The following is a 15137-nucleotide window of genomic DNA, read 5'->3' on the forward strand; positions in this document are numbered from 1 at the left end:
AAGAATATACTACATGCTGCGATTCCACTTTTAGAAAACTCAAAATCCAAAACTAATCTGTGATAGTGGCCTATATACATACTCCTGGGGAGATGGTTAGTGACTGAAGAAGACATGGTGGGTACTTGCAGGGTGCTGGCCACATTGTTTCATGATCTGAGCGCTGGTCCCTATTTATGAAGTAGGGATAATGTTAATCTCATAGGATTGTTAGGATTGGATGTGACAATCCATGGCGTGTAGTAATTGCTCAATAAATGTTCACTATAGTGATTACAATGAACTTCCCTGGTGGCTTAGACCATAAAGAATCCGCTTGTGATACTGGAGACCGGAGTTCAATCCCTGGGTCTGGAAGATGCCCTGGAGAAGGGAGTGGCAACCCACTCCAGTATTCTTGCCTGGAGAATTCCATGGACAGAGGAGCCTGGTGGGCTGCCATCCATGGGGTTACAAAGAGTCAGACATGACTGAGCAACTAACAATGCACAGTGATTATGGATCAGCCTTCTTGGAGGGATCGCTGTCTGGAGAAGTTCTCGGGGTGATGTGATGAAATCCTGCACTGTTTCATGGGTCCAGGATCCTAGATGCTACCCTGTCCCTTGTTCCATCTGTTTATTTTTCTTGGCAATGTCTTGGTCACATGTCTGCTGAGCTCCTTGTGGGCTCTTGGTCACAGGTTTTCTTGGTCACATGTCTGCTGAGCTCCTTGTGGACATTCAAGGACTCTGTTCTATTCATAGTCTGTTCCTTCTTTCTCTCGTCTTAGTCCCTGGCACTGTCCACTCCGGTGAGCCTGCTTAACATGCTCCTGGTTCCCCCACGCTCACACTGCTCCTTCTGATGGCTGGTGTCTCCTCCCCTTCTTACCCTGGTAGAGACTTCTTCCACTGTCCCCCATGGGTGCTCTGTAAAGCTCTGTTGCTCTGTTAAAAACCTGGGTCTGCACCACATGGACTCAGGCCCCACACTGTAGGCTGACTCAAGCTGAGCTCAGTTTCTATTCAGGGGTTTAATTTTCCTGGTAGGCCTGGCTTGTCAAGGGCCATAGTTTTCCTTACCATTCTGGAGCCACCAGGCTTCTGGGTAAAACTGTCTGGCCAAGAGACACAGGCTTTCATTTTTCAGAAAGGAAACCCTTCCCAACTGGTGGAAAATAAGCTTTTGCTTGGTGACTAATAACATAAACACAGACGAGATTTCTGGGCTTATAAATAACCAGTTGTAAAAGTGCCCAAGGGAAGCAGCCCTTTTTTGCCCGAAGAATGGCTGAGAGTGTTCCTATCATCTGGCTGATAGAGACCTTACAGTAGGCAAGCCCGAGCCGTGGGCTGGGGGTGCGGAAACCGGTCATTCTTCAGGACGAATTCCCAAGGCCTTGCTCTTATATGTGATAAATCTTGGGCTACTCTGGAAAAATAATAGCTGATCTCTAAGGTTCTTCCTGCTCAAAAATCCTGTGATTCTGGAGCAGCCACCACATGTTTTAAAGAGTGATGCCAGTGGGGAGAGGAAAGTCTTAGGGTTTTGTTTTGCCAGAGCTGCCTAAGAAGCAGACAGAGTAATTACAAGAATAGCTCACGGTGACTGAGCAGTGGCTTGGGCACCGTGCTCAGGGGGCTAGGGCCCGTGAGCTCACTGAATCTCCCCTTACTGTGTGAGGAGGTTCCTGGCCTTATTTACTGATGAAGAGACTGAGGTTCAGAGAGGTCGATGTATGTGGATAATAGGATAGGGGCCAAGAGCGTGGAGTGTGCAGTCATTTGAGGGCTCAGGCCTTGTATTTGCTCTGTGGCCGTGGCAGTCACTAACCTCACTGTACCTGGGCTTTCTCATCTGTAGAACAGGGATAGTCATAGGACCAAAGCCATGTGATATAATTCATGCAATATCGGCACAGTGCCTGCACATAGTAGGCCTTCCAAAAATGCTGCTATTATTAGGAAGGGCTCAGAAACGTCATATATAACACTTCATGGCCTCCTTGATGAATCACTGATGCTCCAAGTCTAGAAATGTTTGCAGTTACCTTACACAGGGTTGCAGTTATGGCATTGACCCCGAGACTCCAGCTGCTTCCTACTGGAGGACTGAAGAGTGGGGTTCCAGAGCCAGGCCTGGTCATGTGGACAGTTCTCTTAACCCAGCTGCCCACCAGCCCTGCCAGCAACAGTGGGGCTCTTGCCTCATTCATTCAGCATTTCCCAAACTGACTCCTAGTTAGTTCAGTGGGAATATTGAAATGGCCAAATCACCCGGCAAAACTCAGGGTTAAAGAAGCCAGGTGTGATCCAAGGGGTGATCAAGTATCAGCATTTTCCAAATATTTTACCGATGTTTGACCGTGGAACCCTTTATTCCTCTGGATGTCTTGCGGGACTAGTGCTCCATGAAACATGTATTTGGAGCTGTTCCCCAGCCCCTCCAAACACAGTCAGCAAAGGAACAAGAGTGAAAGGATTGGGGGAGATTATTAGGAAAGGGATGCCTGGGGACGTGAGACAGGTGGACAGAACCAGGGTCTATTTTAGAGGTAGGAGCAGCAGGACTGACTGTTGGAAGTTGTTTAGTAAAATGTTCGGCACATTGAACTATGTCAAACAGGACTGTGTTTATACCTCCTTGATACCAAGTTAGCCAGTTGGAAAGGGACACGTCTGGTCCCTGTCACAGGCCTTTTGTATGCATGCAGCCAGTGACCACACCTTCTGCTGGTCACTGAAGGGACCAGTGGCTTTGGCCTTCTTTAAGCACGTATCAGGCTTGTTGGAAGTGTGAGGCTCCGTGTTTATTTCCCTATCAAAGTACTTTCCCTCTCTCCCCTTCAATTACCTCCCCCCAAACCCGCTCTGCCACCCCAACTTTTAAAATTAGAAAACCCGCTGCCCTCTCCAGGGCCTGTCACTCTGTCATTTTTTGAGGCTGAGCCATGCATCTTGAGGCAGGTTTTCCAGTTTCCAGAGTTTATTGTCAATGAAAAGTGCACAACAGGCTGAAATCCCCAGCAGGAGCCAAGACTGCAGGGTGCAGCGAGGCCAGGAGACTTGGGAGCAGCCAGTTTTATCTGGCTGTTCTCTCTCCTCCTCCCCCCTGCCCTCCTGCTTCTCCCTTCTTTTTTATCAGAGAGGTTTGGCTGGACTTGAAGGAGCCAAAGAGGAACTGGAGGGGCCTGAGCTTCTAGCAGCCAGTGACAAGATGTGGGAGGACAGGGGACCCAGGCCTGGGCACGTTCTGGTTCACTGAGTGTGTCTGTGTGTCTGGCTCAGTGCTAGGTCCTGGGGTCCAATAGTATTGATACCAACAAGAATAACTAACATTATTGAGTGAAAAGGCAGGCTTTGTTATAAGCATTTAAAATACCTGATATCAATAAATCCTCCCCAAAATTCTAGAAGTACGTACTGATATATTCACATTTTACCGTTAAAGTGAGGCACAGAGAGGGCAAGCAACTCTTCCAGAGTCAGACAGCAAGTAAGAAGCAGATCCAGAAATCTACTTAGGAGTGTCTGGTTCCAAAACTAGTTTTTACCTCTCTAAGTCTAGGTTCACAGTCCAGACAGAGGAAATAAATATATAAGTCAGCAAATATATCCACGCAGTTTGAAAGTATGATAAGAGGTAGAAAGGAGGCAACATGGATGCCATATTTGAGTTTATTGTTGCCTGATGAGTTGGAGGGGCCCTGGTAGGTCAGACAGGTGGGAGTAAAGAAAGAGGGAAGAGCATGGAGGTGGGAAACAGCAGTGTGTGTGTGTGTGTGATAGTGAGAAACAGTGAACAGTCTGGCATCAGTGGGCATAGGGGGCCTGACAGGGAGCGGCAGAAGCTGATGAGATAGAGGGAGGTAGGCAGGTATCTACCTGGGAAGGAGGGTCTTGGGTATCCTACAAACATTTTTATACTATATCCTTTGGGAGCGATGGATTTCAACACAATGATTATTTTGTACTTGGTCAAAAGACATCATATGTGAAAAGCCCCAGGCTTTCTGCTTATAAAACAGCAGTGGGGTGGCTTTGGCTGAGGTGGAGCTGAGGACCTGAAGCCCATCTTTCATGTCCTTCTCTGACCTGGACCCATGGGCATCTGACTGCCTGGAACTCCTAGGTCAGTCTAGCAGAGTTTGAGCATCATTGCTGGAGAATATCAGGGTTGAGTAGAGAGAAGCATTTAGTGCCATGCAGTGGTTTCCTGTAACAGTCCAGAATGCATTTATGAAGTGTTGAGTCCCCTCATTTAATAAATATTGATTGAACCCCTTTACCAAAAGGCTGTGAATGCTTGGGATACCTCAGTGAATAAAACAGACCAGCCTACTTTACATTCTAATGGGACAGACAGAATAAATGCACAGATGTGTAACAGGGATAAGAAGGGCCCATAGGACTTGTCGGACCTGGGGGCCACATTTGGAAGTTTGGGTTTTGTTTTGAGTAAGATGGAGAGTCTGGAAGGTTTTGAGTAAAGAGGTGACAAGTTCAGCCACCCATTTTTCCATATCCAATGATTAATAAATGGTTGTTGTGTTTGTTATTCCCCATCATCCCATCAACAAGGGAGATGTAGAAGTGGGAGGGGCTTGTGAGAAATGAACCTGGTGAAGGGGGTGGGGTCCTCAGAAGAGAGGCACTTATCCTGCAGCATTAGCAAGGCGAGTCCAGTCACAGCAGCGATGATGTCATTGTCCACCTGTCTGGGCAACTTGCCCCTCTCCTCGTCACGCTGATGGCCGGACTGGTCTGCCCCCTGTGCAGCGACATCTCCACCATCGCCTCTCTCTACTGCGCTGTCTGTAGTCCTAAGTGAGCTTCTCGGTTAAACAGGCTGTTTGTGTGTCGCTGTTCCCCCCGCAGTGTTTGAGAACAAAGATAAGATTGTGATCATCATGGAGTACGCCAGCAAAGGGGAGCTGTACGACTACATCAGCGAGCGGCGGCGCCTCAGCGAGCGGGAGACCAGACACTTCTTCCGGCAGATCGTCTCCGCCGTGCACTATTGTCACAAGGTATGGCCCGCCCCCCACGCTTCCGCTGCAGGTGGTTTCCATGGCACCACGCGATTCTGTTCATGTTATGAAGGTGACATCTGTTCTTTGTAGTATCAGTTCAGTTCAGTCGCTCAGTCGTGCCCAACTCTGCAACCCCGTGGATTGCAGCACGCCAGGCTTCCCTGTCCATGACCAACTCCTGGAGTTTGCTCAGACTCGTGTCCCTCTAGTCGGTGATGCCGCTGTAGGTATTGTAGTATATACAGAGAATTTATAAACTAGAAAGAAGAAAATCACCATCACCTTGAATCCCAGAATCCAGGAATCACCCACTATCGACATTCTTGTTTGTTTCTTTCCAATCTTCTTCCCTCTACTCCTCACATTTATTAAAAGCTTAGTTAATAATTTTAGGTTTATAGGAGTTCCCATGATAGTACAGAGTCCCCAGGCACCACACTCAGTTTACCCTGATGCTAACATCTTACAAGATTGTTGTCCGCTCATTAAAATGGAGACACCCACATTCGTATACTGTGATTAACAGAACTCACAGTTTTGTTTTACTTGGGTTTCACCAGTTTTCCTACTTGGATTTCACCAGTTTTCCTACTTGGATTTCACCAGTTTTCCTACCAGTGACCTTTTTCCATTCCAGGATCCAATCCAGACACCACTTTGTATGCATTTTTACATTTCTGTCTTGCTACTTTTTTCACTTAGGATTTTAATTTAAACAGTTTCCTAGGTTACTAAAAATTCTCTATCATTATTGTGATTGTTGGATGTTTAGACATTCTAATTTCTGGTTATTATAAATAATGATTGACATCTTTCTACAGTAACCTTTTTTCTATCATTTGAATAATTGACTTAAGAGAAATTCCAGAACTGGAATTAGTAGACCATAGGTTCTGAACCTTTCTATGCCCTGGTTTCTTTCCCTTGCATAGGTTACATCCACATAGGTTATGTACGAGTGTGCGAGTGTGGGAAGTAACTTCAGTTGTGTCTGACCCTTTGTGACCCTATGGACCATAGCCCGCCAGCCTCCTCTGTCCATGGGATTCTCCAGGCAAGAATACTGGAGTGGGTTGCCATTCCCTCCTCCAGGGGATCTTCCCGACCCAGGGATTGAACCCGAGTCCCTTAAGTCTCCTGCATTGGCAGGTGGGTTCTTTACCACTAGCGCCACCTGGGAAGCCAGGTTATGTACACACATGTACAGTTTATTGCCACACAACTAATGGGATGTACTCTTAATCCCCCCAGTTTAGCTACCCTTGGCCTCTGCAGAAGGGAGTGAAGTACACACATAACTCCGAGCCGTACTTCACCCAATTATTATTTATCACTTTAGTCCTGATTTTCATCCCATTCATACTTTTCCACAGAACTGTCACACCTGGAACAGTCCCTCACTTTGAGTGACTTGAATCCAGCATAGCCTCCAAACTAGAGTCAATTTCTTCACTGAAGTGATTGCAACACAGGGCCTTCTGGTTTGTTCAATATTCTGGTTAATTGAGAATCACTCTGGGATGACCATCTTCTAATTATTTACAATCTAAAATCCTTAACCCATGAACATTATTTGACTTCTTAGCTGACTCAAAAGGCACTTATGATTCAGATTGTACAGTGTTTTGTATCTTATCATCATGCATTACCATAAAGCATCATAGATCCTATTTTCATTATTTAAGAGTGTGAAACTTGGATTGTGTATGAATGGGGTTTCCATCTTATGAAAACTAGGAATGCAGCCGTGTAAACCAAACTACTTCCAATGCTTAAACAAAATCAGCCACCTTGTGATCTATATCTTTTGTTCAGGAGCCCTGCTTTGTGCATGTCTGATTTCAGAACACATCCCTGAAGGTTTGAATTAGAAAGAGTGGTAGAAATACATGTTTTCAACCTCTTCGGTCAGTGTTTTTGGAGAAACTAAGAATTGTCAAATGGAAAGGAAACTAAGCAATAAAGTACCAGCTGTGAACATGCAGATTCTGAACTAAAGAAATCCTGAATGAAAGAGAATTCCTAGCCAGTTGGTTTGCTTAAAAGGGCAGCTTCAATTGCAAAGGTCTTTTATGCTGAATGATGTTAAAAACATCTCCCGGTCTGAGTAGCTGGTTCTTTCAGTTCTTCTTCTCTTTCCCTGCCCACCCACCCCCTTAAAACATCGTTGGGTTTTAAAAAGAATTAAACTGGACAGTTGTTACTGCTGTATAGACCAGCGGCCTATTGGTTAAGGATTTCTTTTCACTGTTCAACTGGCTGGCTGCTTGTCACTGGGCTCAGCAGCCAGCCTTGCCAGTGTTTGCTTGAATGGAAAGGTCCTGCAGTATGGCAGGGGTCTGCTTTGGTCTCCTTGGCCTCTCCGCCTTTCACCCTTCACCCCACATTGAGTTCTGCCCAGAAGAGAGGGATTTCTAGAACCTTCCCTCCCAGCTGCTTAGGAAATAACCCTTGGAAGGGCTTCTGTTATCCTCAGGACAGTTGTGCACGGTTTTCTGGGTCTAAAAAGGTTGAACCCAGTGTTGGGGAGACAGGTAGACAGAGAGACAAGCCAGGTCTGTGAGCCCTGCATTCTGAGCCGCCAGCAGGGAGATCTGCCTCTTCCCTGGGAATCGCCATCACAGACAGACGATGTCTGCCCCTGCCTGGGACGATACTGCTTTCACACGGTGGAATGACATTCCCACAGAGAATCCCCCCGCTGTTTTACAGGCTCTGAGGGAGAATGGATTCCAGTCATTTTTCCCTTAACCACGCAGCAAGTGACTAATGCTCTCCCGTCGCTGGTGCTGGTCGCTGGCGGGGTGCTTCATGACAGTGAGAGAGGCCCCCGAAGGATGGGGGCGAAGACCACCGGCGCGGGTGCACTTTAATCTGTCAAAGATTTTTCCCTTTGCTCACCCTCCTTCCCCTTCCTCCCCCTCTCCACATTTCTCCTTCATCCCAACTACTCCCATTCAATTCCCTGCATGTCTTCTCATTTCAGAATGGTGTGGTCCACCGGGACTTGAAGCTGGAAAATATACTGCTCGATGACAACTGTAATATTAAGGTAAAGCTCTTGCCACGCTGATGGATGTGCCAGACCTGGGGATTGTAGCCGGTGGGGGGCGGGGAGGTGGTGGTTAAACGCTGCTTCAAGCTGCAGCCTACGAATAAGACGGCCACTTCCTTCCCTGGCTGGCGGGGTGGGGAGCATCACGAGGTGGGGTGGGGAGCATCACGAGGCTTGAGCCCTCAGTTCGGTTGAATTCATGCAACGAGCATTTATCGATCTCCAACTCCATGCCAGACATTGTCCTAAGAACTGACTTAAAATACCGTCCCTGCCCTTGGGAAACTCATAGTCTGTAATGATCACCATCAAAATACTTACAGTAGCCCAGTGCATTTGTATTCACATCATATTTGCCCGATATCACTTAAATAGAATCTTCACAACAGCCGTGTGAGAGACGGTTATTTATATCATTTAACAGATAGGGAAACTCAGGCATAGAGATGTTAAATAACTGTCCTAAAATGACACAGTGGTAAGCAGCGGAGCTGGGGGTTTGAACCCACGTCTCTCTGATCCACTGAGCCCAAGTTTGAATCATTCTGCTGGGTTTGCCCGCAGGCCCCCAATTTTATTATCTATCCTGGTCACTCCTCTGTCACTCCCATCCCCTGTCTCCTACTTCTCCTTCACCCGCACCCCCACCCCAGCTGTGGAACCGGGAAACTGAAATGCTGTTGGGAAAAGAACATACCAGCAAGTGATGGGGTTGACTTTTATGGGGAATATTATTGCTGGCTGCTGCTGGAGCTGGAGAAAGCTCTCCTGGCCAACAGGGTTCCAGTGCCTCCCGCAGAGCACTCCAAATGGCCTTTTGATCATGGCTACAAAATAAGCAAATGCAGTTTCAAAATAAACGGGAGCTCACCGCATGGGTTTCATTATGAAATGGCCTTGGTACTCCTGGCACCAGGGGTCCCTCCCATTGGCTGCTGGTGACGTTAGTGCCTCATCCCTGGTCCCCAAACCAGGCATGGGAATGACCTTGCATCATCCCCTCCTTTGGTTGTTGCTCTCAGTTGGGGGAGTGCATCACAGGGAGACTACTTCCTTGCCAGGGAGAATGGAGTTGCCTTGCTGTTTGGATTCTGTTCGTGGATCATGGTGGCAACCATTAGTCACCATCGTCCTATGAGAGGCCCCTGGAAGACACGTCAGGGTGATCTCTTTTTTTTTTTTTTTTTTTGGTGAGTGGTTGGCGGTGATCACATATTTCTCTGTAGTCCATAGTGTAAGAAGGAAACAGTTGGTCAAATTAGTCTTTCTAGGAACAGGAAGTGAAATCTCAGGGTTTCTCCATTTCTGGCAAAGTGGTTGGGTGATTCTCGAAGGAGCAGTGGCTGCAGGGTTAAAAAGAGTTCCATCTTGTGTGGTTTACTAGCTGCTTGACCTTGGGGGAGCCACTTAACCCTGTTTCCTCAGCCATAAAACAGGGAGGTGGTAATGCCCACAGGCTTGTCTTGACGACTGAACAAGATACTCTGTTTAGCTTTATCTGAGCACTGTTCAGTGAGTCAAAGTTAAGAAAAGCAGTGACTTTGGGGTTGGAGGGCCTGGTTTTGTAATGCAGCCTTGCCCCTTACTGACAGCAGTGTTTAGAGGAATTGTTCATTTATCTAAACCTCAGTTTCCTCATCTGTCCAGTAGAGATGCCAGCCCATTTCTTTGGGGATTGTTGGTTATCTGTTCATTACTATGTGTCAGGCCCTGTGCCTAGTCCTGGACAATCCACGACAAATTTGAGGAATTTAGACAGTCAAAGCTCTTAGCACTTGACTCTTCATATCCAAGGTACCTGCTGATAAGGCTGGCCGTCCAGGAGGAAGTTGAACAGGAAGTCAGCTGCACTGAAGGTGCCTGGGGCTTGGTGGTCAGACCACAGCGAGAGAACTGGGTTCTGCTCCAAGGGACACATTCTAAGGGCTTGTGTCTTCCACCCTGGCAACTTTCTCTGCAGGTTCTTCCTGCCACCTGCTCCCAGAGCTCTCAAAACAAGACGTAGTCTTTACAAGGCCTGGAATGCAAGCCTGTCATTCAGGGATTGGGTTCTGTGGTACAGCTTGACCTCCTGGTCCCACGATGTAGTAGCAGAAGTGATAAGGCACATAGCTTCCTATGGAGTCATAGAATTCCCCAATGGAGGAGAAGAATGGTTAGCATTCAGAAAGCAATTGTGCTGGGAACAATGGGCAGGAGGCCTGAGAGAATGGCTCATTTACATAAAGCAAAAGGGCAGTGATATAGGGCCTCTCAGCTCCCAGGACCAAGTCTTCCATCCAGGGTCCCTGACCATTATGTAGGGAAAAAGCAGATACATTAAATATTATGAAAATTGAGGTTTTGATCCTTTTGCCTTAGGAGTCTTTAAGAATTTCTACTCCTGGCATTTACCAAGCTAAAATGCCTAATTGAGAGTGAGAAGAGTGTGTGTGTGCTCTGTGTCCAACTCTTTGCGACCCCATGGACTGTAGCCCACCAAGCTCCTCTGTCCATAGAATTTCCCAGGCAAGAATACTGGAGTGGGTTGCCATTTCCTCCTCTAGGGGATGTTCCTGATTCAGGGATTGAACCCACTTCTCTTGAGCCTCCTGCATTGGCAGGCAGATTCTTTACAACTGCATCACCTGGGAAGCTATAACCTTCCCTTTCTCGGATGCTATCCCTTCCTTCTGCTTGTTCAAGGACTCCTAAAAGGATCTGAGAAACCTAGAGCTTGAAAGAGTCTTTAGGTCATTTTCTGACTGCTGTTTTAACCGTTATGGCCTACAAAGTCTGATTGCCTCAGTACATCACTGTGTCTTTGTTTCCCTGGAAAGTGGCACAGAGCTTGTCACACAGTAGGTACTCTGAACTGTTGGATTTTGCAGCGAAGGGATGACAGCCAGGGTTAGAATTCACATGTTTGACTTCCAGGAAGATTCTCTTTTCATCATCTCACACCCGCTTCCAAGGTTTTTGAAAATGTGTTTCAGCTGCCGTTGATCTCTCTTCTGGCTGCATGTGCTCAGCTCTTCCTGACTCAGCATTTTGCTGGAAATATATTTAGAAAGGGCACTTGTAGCAAAGACAGACAGACACATGGCTGCAAGCTGGCCTCCGAGTTCAAGAGATCCCATGTCATCAGTGTCTGGACGGGGTGGGGGGCAGGGGGTGGAAGGGTGGAGGTGGGCATTGACCTTCAAGGTCTGTTACCAACCAGCAGAGTATGAGCAGCAGGTGCCTCTCAAAAGGTGGGTCCATCTTCTGTGTTTCAAGGGTAAAGGGCCTTTTCCCAGGAAGCCTATAAAAATGTTACTGGTGGAAACTTGTCACGTGTCATTGCAATTTTGGTGTGAGCCATGGCTCTTGTTTCGTTCCTCTTCCCTTCCCTTCCTGATGTTGACTTGCAAAGAGCACATCTGGCGTTGGGAATTATTTATCTGGCCACTGCGCAAGGGTGCGGCTTCTAAAAATATTCACACAGTCAGTCGGCAGAAAGAATGAGAGCAATGTGCTTCTCTGGGTTGCATTCCGTCCTCTGTGGAGAAGCATGTCTACCAAAATAGACACCCAGCATAGCATTAATTTGCAATTAATAAAAACGGGCCAGATTCACATCCCACTCTCTGGGAGAATGGAATGCTGACAATTCCCATAGATGGCTCCTGTTAAAGTGCCTGACAATGAGAAGAGGGCCCAGCACCAGGGTCAACCGACCCCCAGAAAAGAGGGCTGGGAATTTGGTGAGCTCCCAGGGCTCAGAGTAGAAGGACGCAGGGGAAATGGCCCATTGCCCCTGATGACAATGGAAAGACCCACTGCTGCGGCTAAGAGCGGCTCTGAATGGCCAGGGCTGAGTTGAAATGGAAGGCCCGAGGCTTATCAAGACCAGGATAGGCAGCTCAGGGTATGGGCCTCTGGGCTTTGATTATATGAATGTGAGGATGCTGCGTTCATGCATTCACACATCCATTCATTTGCTTGTTCATTTGTCCACTTATGTGTGTGTGTGGGTACATATATATCCATGAATGCCTGTATTCACTCCTCCATCCTTGCACTTATCCGTTCAGCAGAGTGAACATCTCCCATAAGCACTACTTATTCGACCACAAGTATTTACTAAGTTGCTACCGTGTACCTGACGTGGTGCTAGATGCTGGGAATTTAATAGTGAACCAGATGTCCAGGTTCTCCTCTTCTCAGAGCTCAGGCTCTAGCAGTTGTTAAACTAGCTGTAGTAATAATGAGGCCTGAGAAGGTTACGGAGGTGAATGAGGAAAGTAAGGTACCTGCCCTAGTGGATTTAGCATTCCAGTTGGGGTCACAAACAATAAATACATCATGTAGTTCTCTGGTGGTGACGAAAATCCATGCAGGGTGAGGCTGGAGGATGGGGGTGTTATTTTGGCCAGGGGCCAGTGGGGGTGGGGGCAGTCAGAGATGGCCCCTTGCATAGGACTCAACTCAAATTCACTAGGCTTTTTGGCCTTTGTACACACAGTTCCCTCCACCTGGAATGCCCTTCCTATTGATCTTTACCTACCCATCCTTAGAATCTCACCTTCAAGTCCTCTTCTTCCAGAAAGCTTTCTTTGGTCCTTACCTCTTAGCAGGCCCAGATGCTCTACTGTGTGCATTATAGCCCCATTGTAACCTTCCTGTTAAAAGGAAGCAGTGGGTCTGAACTATGGGAGGATCAGAAAGCCATTGCTGAGGTTGTGGTGACTGAACTGGGTTTTGATGGATGAGTAGGAGTTCAATAGAAAGGAATGTGATGACAGCCTTCATAGAAGGCTATGGAGTGTGTCTTCCTGAAGAGTGACACAGGTTCCTGAAGAGAGCCCATGTCCTCCTAACCCACCAAGAGCCATAACTCCTCTTTATGTGGAGCTTTACAGCCAGTGCACCTCTTCACCCACATCTCAGACTAGCTGCATTCCTTCCCTTGGCCTCAGCTTCCTCATCTGCAAAATGGGGATAACACCTAGGGTTGGTGTGAGAATTTAATATACGTACCACTCACAGAATGGCGACTGTTGTGTAGCAATGCTGCTGTTATTATGATTTTCTCATTTAGTTTGATTTTGCTTTTCACAACAGCGTGTGGTTGGGCCTGTTGCAATTCCCTTTTCCAGAAAAGGAAACAGACTCAGTTGGAAGTAGTGATCACTAACATTGACTGAAGGCCTGCTATGTATAAGGCATGGTTTAAGGCACTTCAGTCAGTTCAGTTCAGTTGCTCAGTTGTGTCTGACTCTTTGCAACCCCATGAATCGCAGCATGCCAGGCCTCCCTGTCCATCACCAACTCCTGGAGTTCACTCAAACTCATGTCCATTGAGTCGGTGATGCCATCCAGCCATCTCATCCTCTGTCGTCCCCTTCTCCTCCTGCCCCCAATCCTTTCCAGCATCAGAGTCTTTTCCAGTGAGTCAACTCTTTGCATGAGGTGGCCAAAGTACTGGAGTTTCAGCTTTAGCATCATTCCTTCCAAAGACCGCCCAGGGCTGATCTCCTTTAGAATGGACCGGTTCGTTCTCCTTGTAGTCCAAGGGACTCTCAAGAGTCTTCTCCAATACCACAGTTCAAAAGCATCAATTCTTCGGCACTCAGCTTTCTTCACAGTCCAACTCTCACATCCATACATGACCACTGGAAAAACCATAGCCTCGACTAGATGGACCTTTGTTGGCAAAGTGATGTCTCTGCTTTTGAATAGGCTATTTAGGTTGGTCATAACTTTCCTTCCAAGGAGTAAGCGTCTTTCAATTTCATGGCTGCAGTCACCATCTGCAGTGATTTTGGAGCCCCCAAAAATAAAGCCTGACACTGTTTCCACTGTTTCCCCATCTATTTGCCATGAAGTGATGGGACCAGATGCCATGATCTTCGTTTTCTGAATGTTGAGCTTTAAGCCAACTTTTTCACTCTCCTCTTTCACTTTCATCAAGAGGCTTTTTAGTTCTTCTTCACTTTCTGCCATAAGGGTGGTGTCATCTGCATATCTGAGGTTATTGATATTTCTCCCGGCAATCCTGATTCCAGCTTGTGCTTCTTCCAGCCCAGCGTTTCTCATGATGTACTCTGCATAGAAGTTAACTAAGCAGGGTGACAATATACAGCCTCGATGTACTCCTTTTCCTATTTGGAACCAGTCTGTTGTTCCATGTCCATTTCTAACTGTTGCTTCCTGACCTGCATATGTTTCTCAAGAGGCAGGTCAGGTGGTCTGGTATTCCCATCTCTTTCAGAATTTTCCAGTTTATTGTGATCCACACAGTCAAAGGCTAACCTCTACCAATTCATTTGGTTTCATGTCAGCCCTATGAGGTAGGTTACATCATAACCATCATCCTCTAAGTTACAGTTGAAGGAACCCAGGGTCAGAGTGGCTGACATGCAGCAAATCCCCTGGGGTCTTGCGACAGTGCAGACACTGACACTGTAGGCTCTGGGCGGGGCCTGGGAGCCTCAGTTTCCAATGGGTTCCCAGCTGGTAGGTGATGCGGCCAGGATTTGAGCTCAAACACTCAAACCCAGCATCCCTTGCTTTTCTCATCATATGATGCAGCTTCTGTAAGGCTGGACATGCTTATTTTGGAAATGGATGTTAACTATTTCTCTTGGCTCTTTGGTGGACCCTGAGCAAACAGTTGCTAAGTAAACCAAACCATTGGCATTATCCTAATGGCTGTAGTTCATAGAGTCGGCCACTACTAGGGCTATTGCAGGGCTTTACATACATGTCTTTAATCCTCACAACAGCTTTAGAGGTGGGTTCTACTATTATTCCTGTTTTGCTGATGAGGAAATTGGTGGCAGCTCCCACGTCAGCTGGCAGTGCCGAGTCTAAGGCTAGCTCCAGGTTCTTCTGGCTGCACAATCTCTGATCTGTCCTGTGCACGTCCTCTTAGTCACTGCAGTTACTGTATGACCACAGCTTATGTTATCAACATCAACTTTCTTTCCCAGAGGTTAACCATCAGCAAGCCAGTACTTCCTTTTTCATTGGGTGAACTCCCAGGGATTACTCACAATAATCTTTAAAACAATGGTGGTAAAATATACGTAACATAAAGTTTAG

The 15137-nt window shown here is 47.0% G+C and overlaps 1 protein-coding gene across 1 annotated transcript in view; it reads left to right on the forward strand.

Annotated features, from left to right (window-relative positions):
* The window catches only part of NUAK1 (NUAK family kinase 1), a 78149-nt gene that overhangs the window by 49606 nt on the left and 13406 nt on the right, over positions 1-15137 (forward strand). Inside the window, exons 3-4 of the mRNA XM_006069583.4 lie at positions 4860-5011; positions 8001-8066. Coding sequence (XP_006069645.3) covers positions 4860-5011; positions 8001-8066 — 218 coding nt within the window. The remainder of the gene's footprint in view (positions 1-4859; positions 5012-8000; positions 8067-15137) is intronic.

The sequence above is a fragment of the Bubalus bubalis genome, chromosome 4 (assembly GCF_019923935.1).
Source record: "Bubalus bubalis isolate 160015118507 breed Murrah chromosome 4, NDDB_SH_1, whole genome shotgun sequence".
NCBI lineage: Eukaryota > Metazoa > Chordata > Mammalia > Artiodactyla > Bovidae > Bubalus > Bubalus bubalis.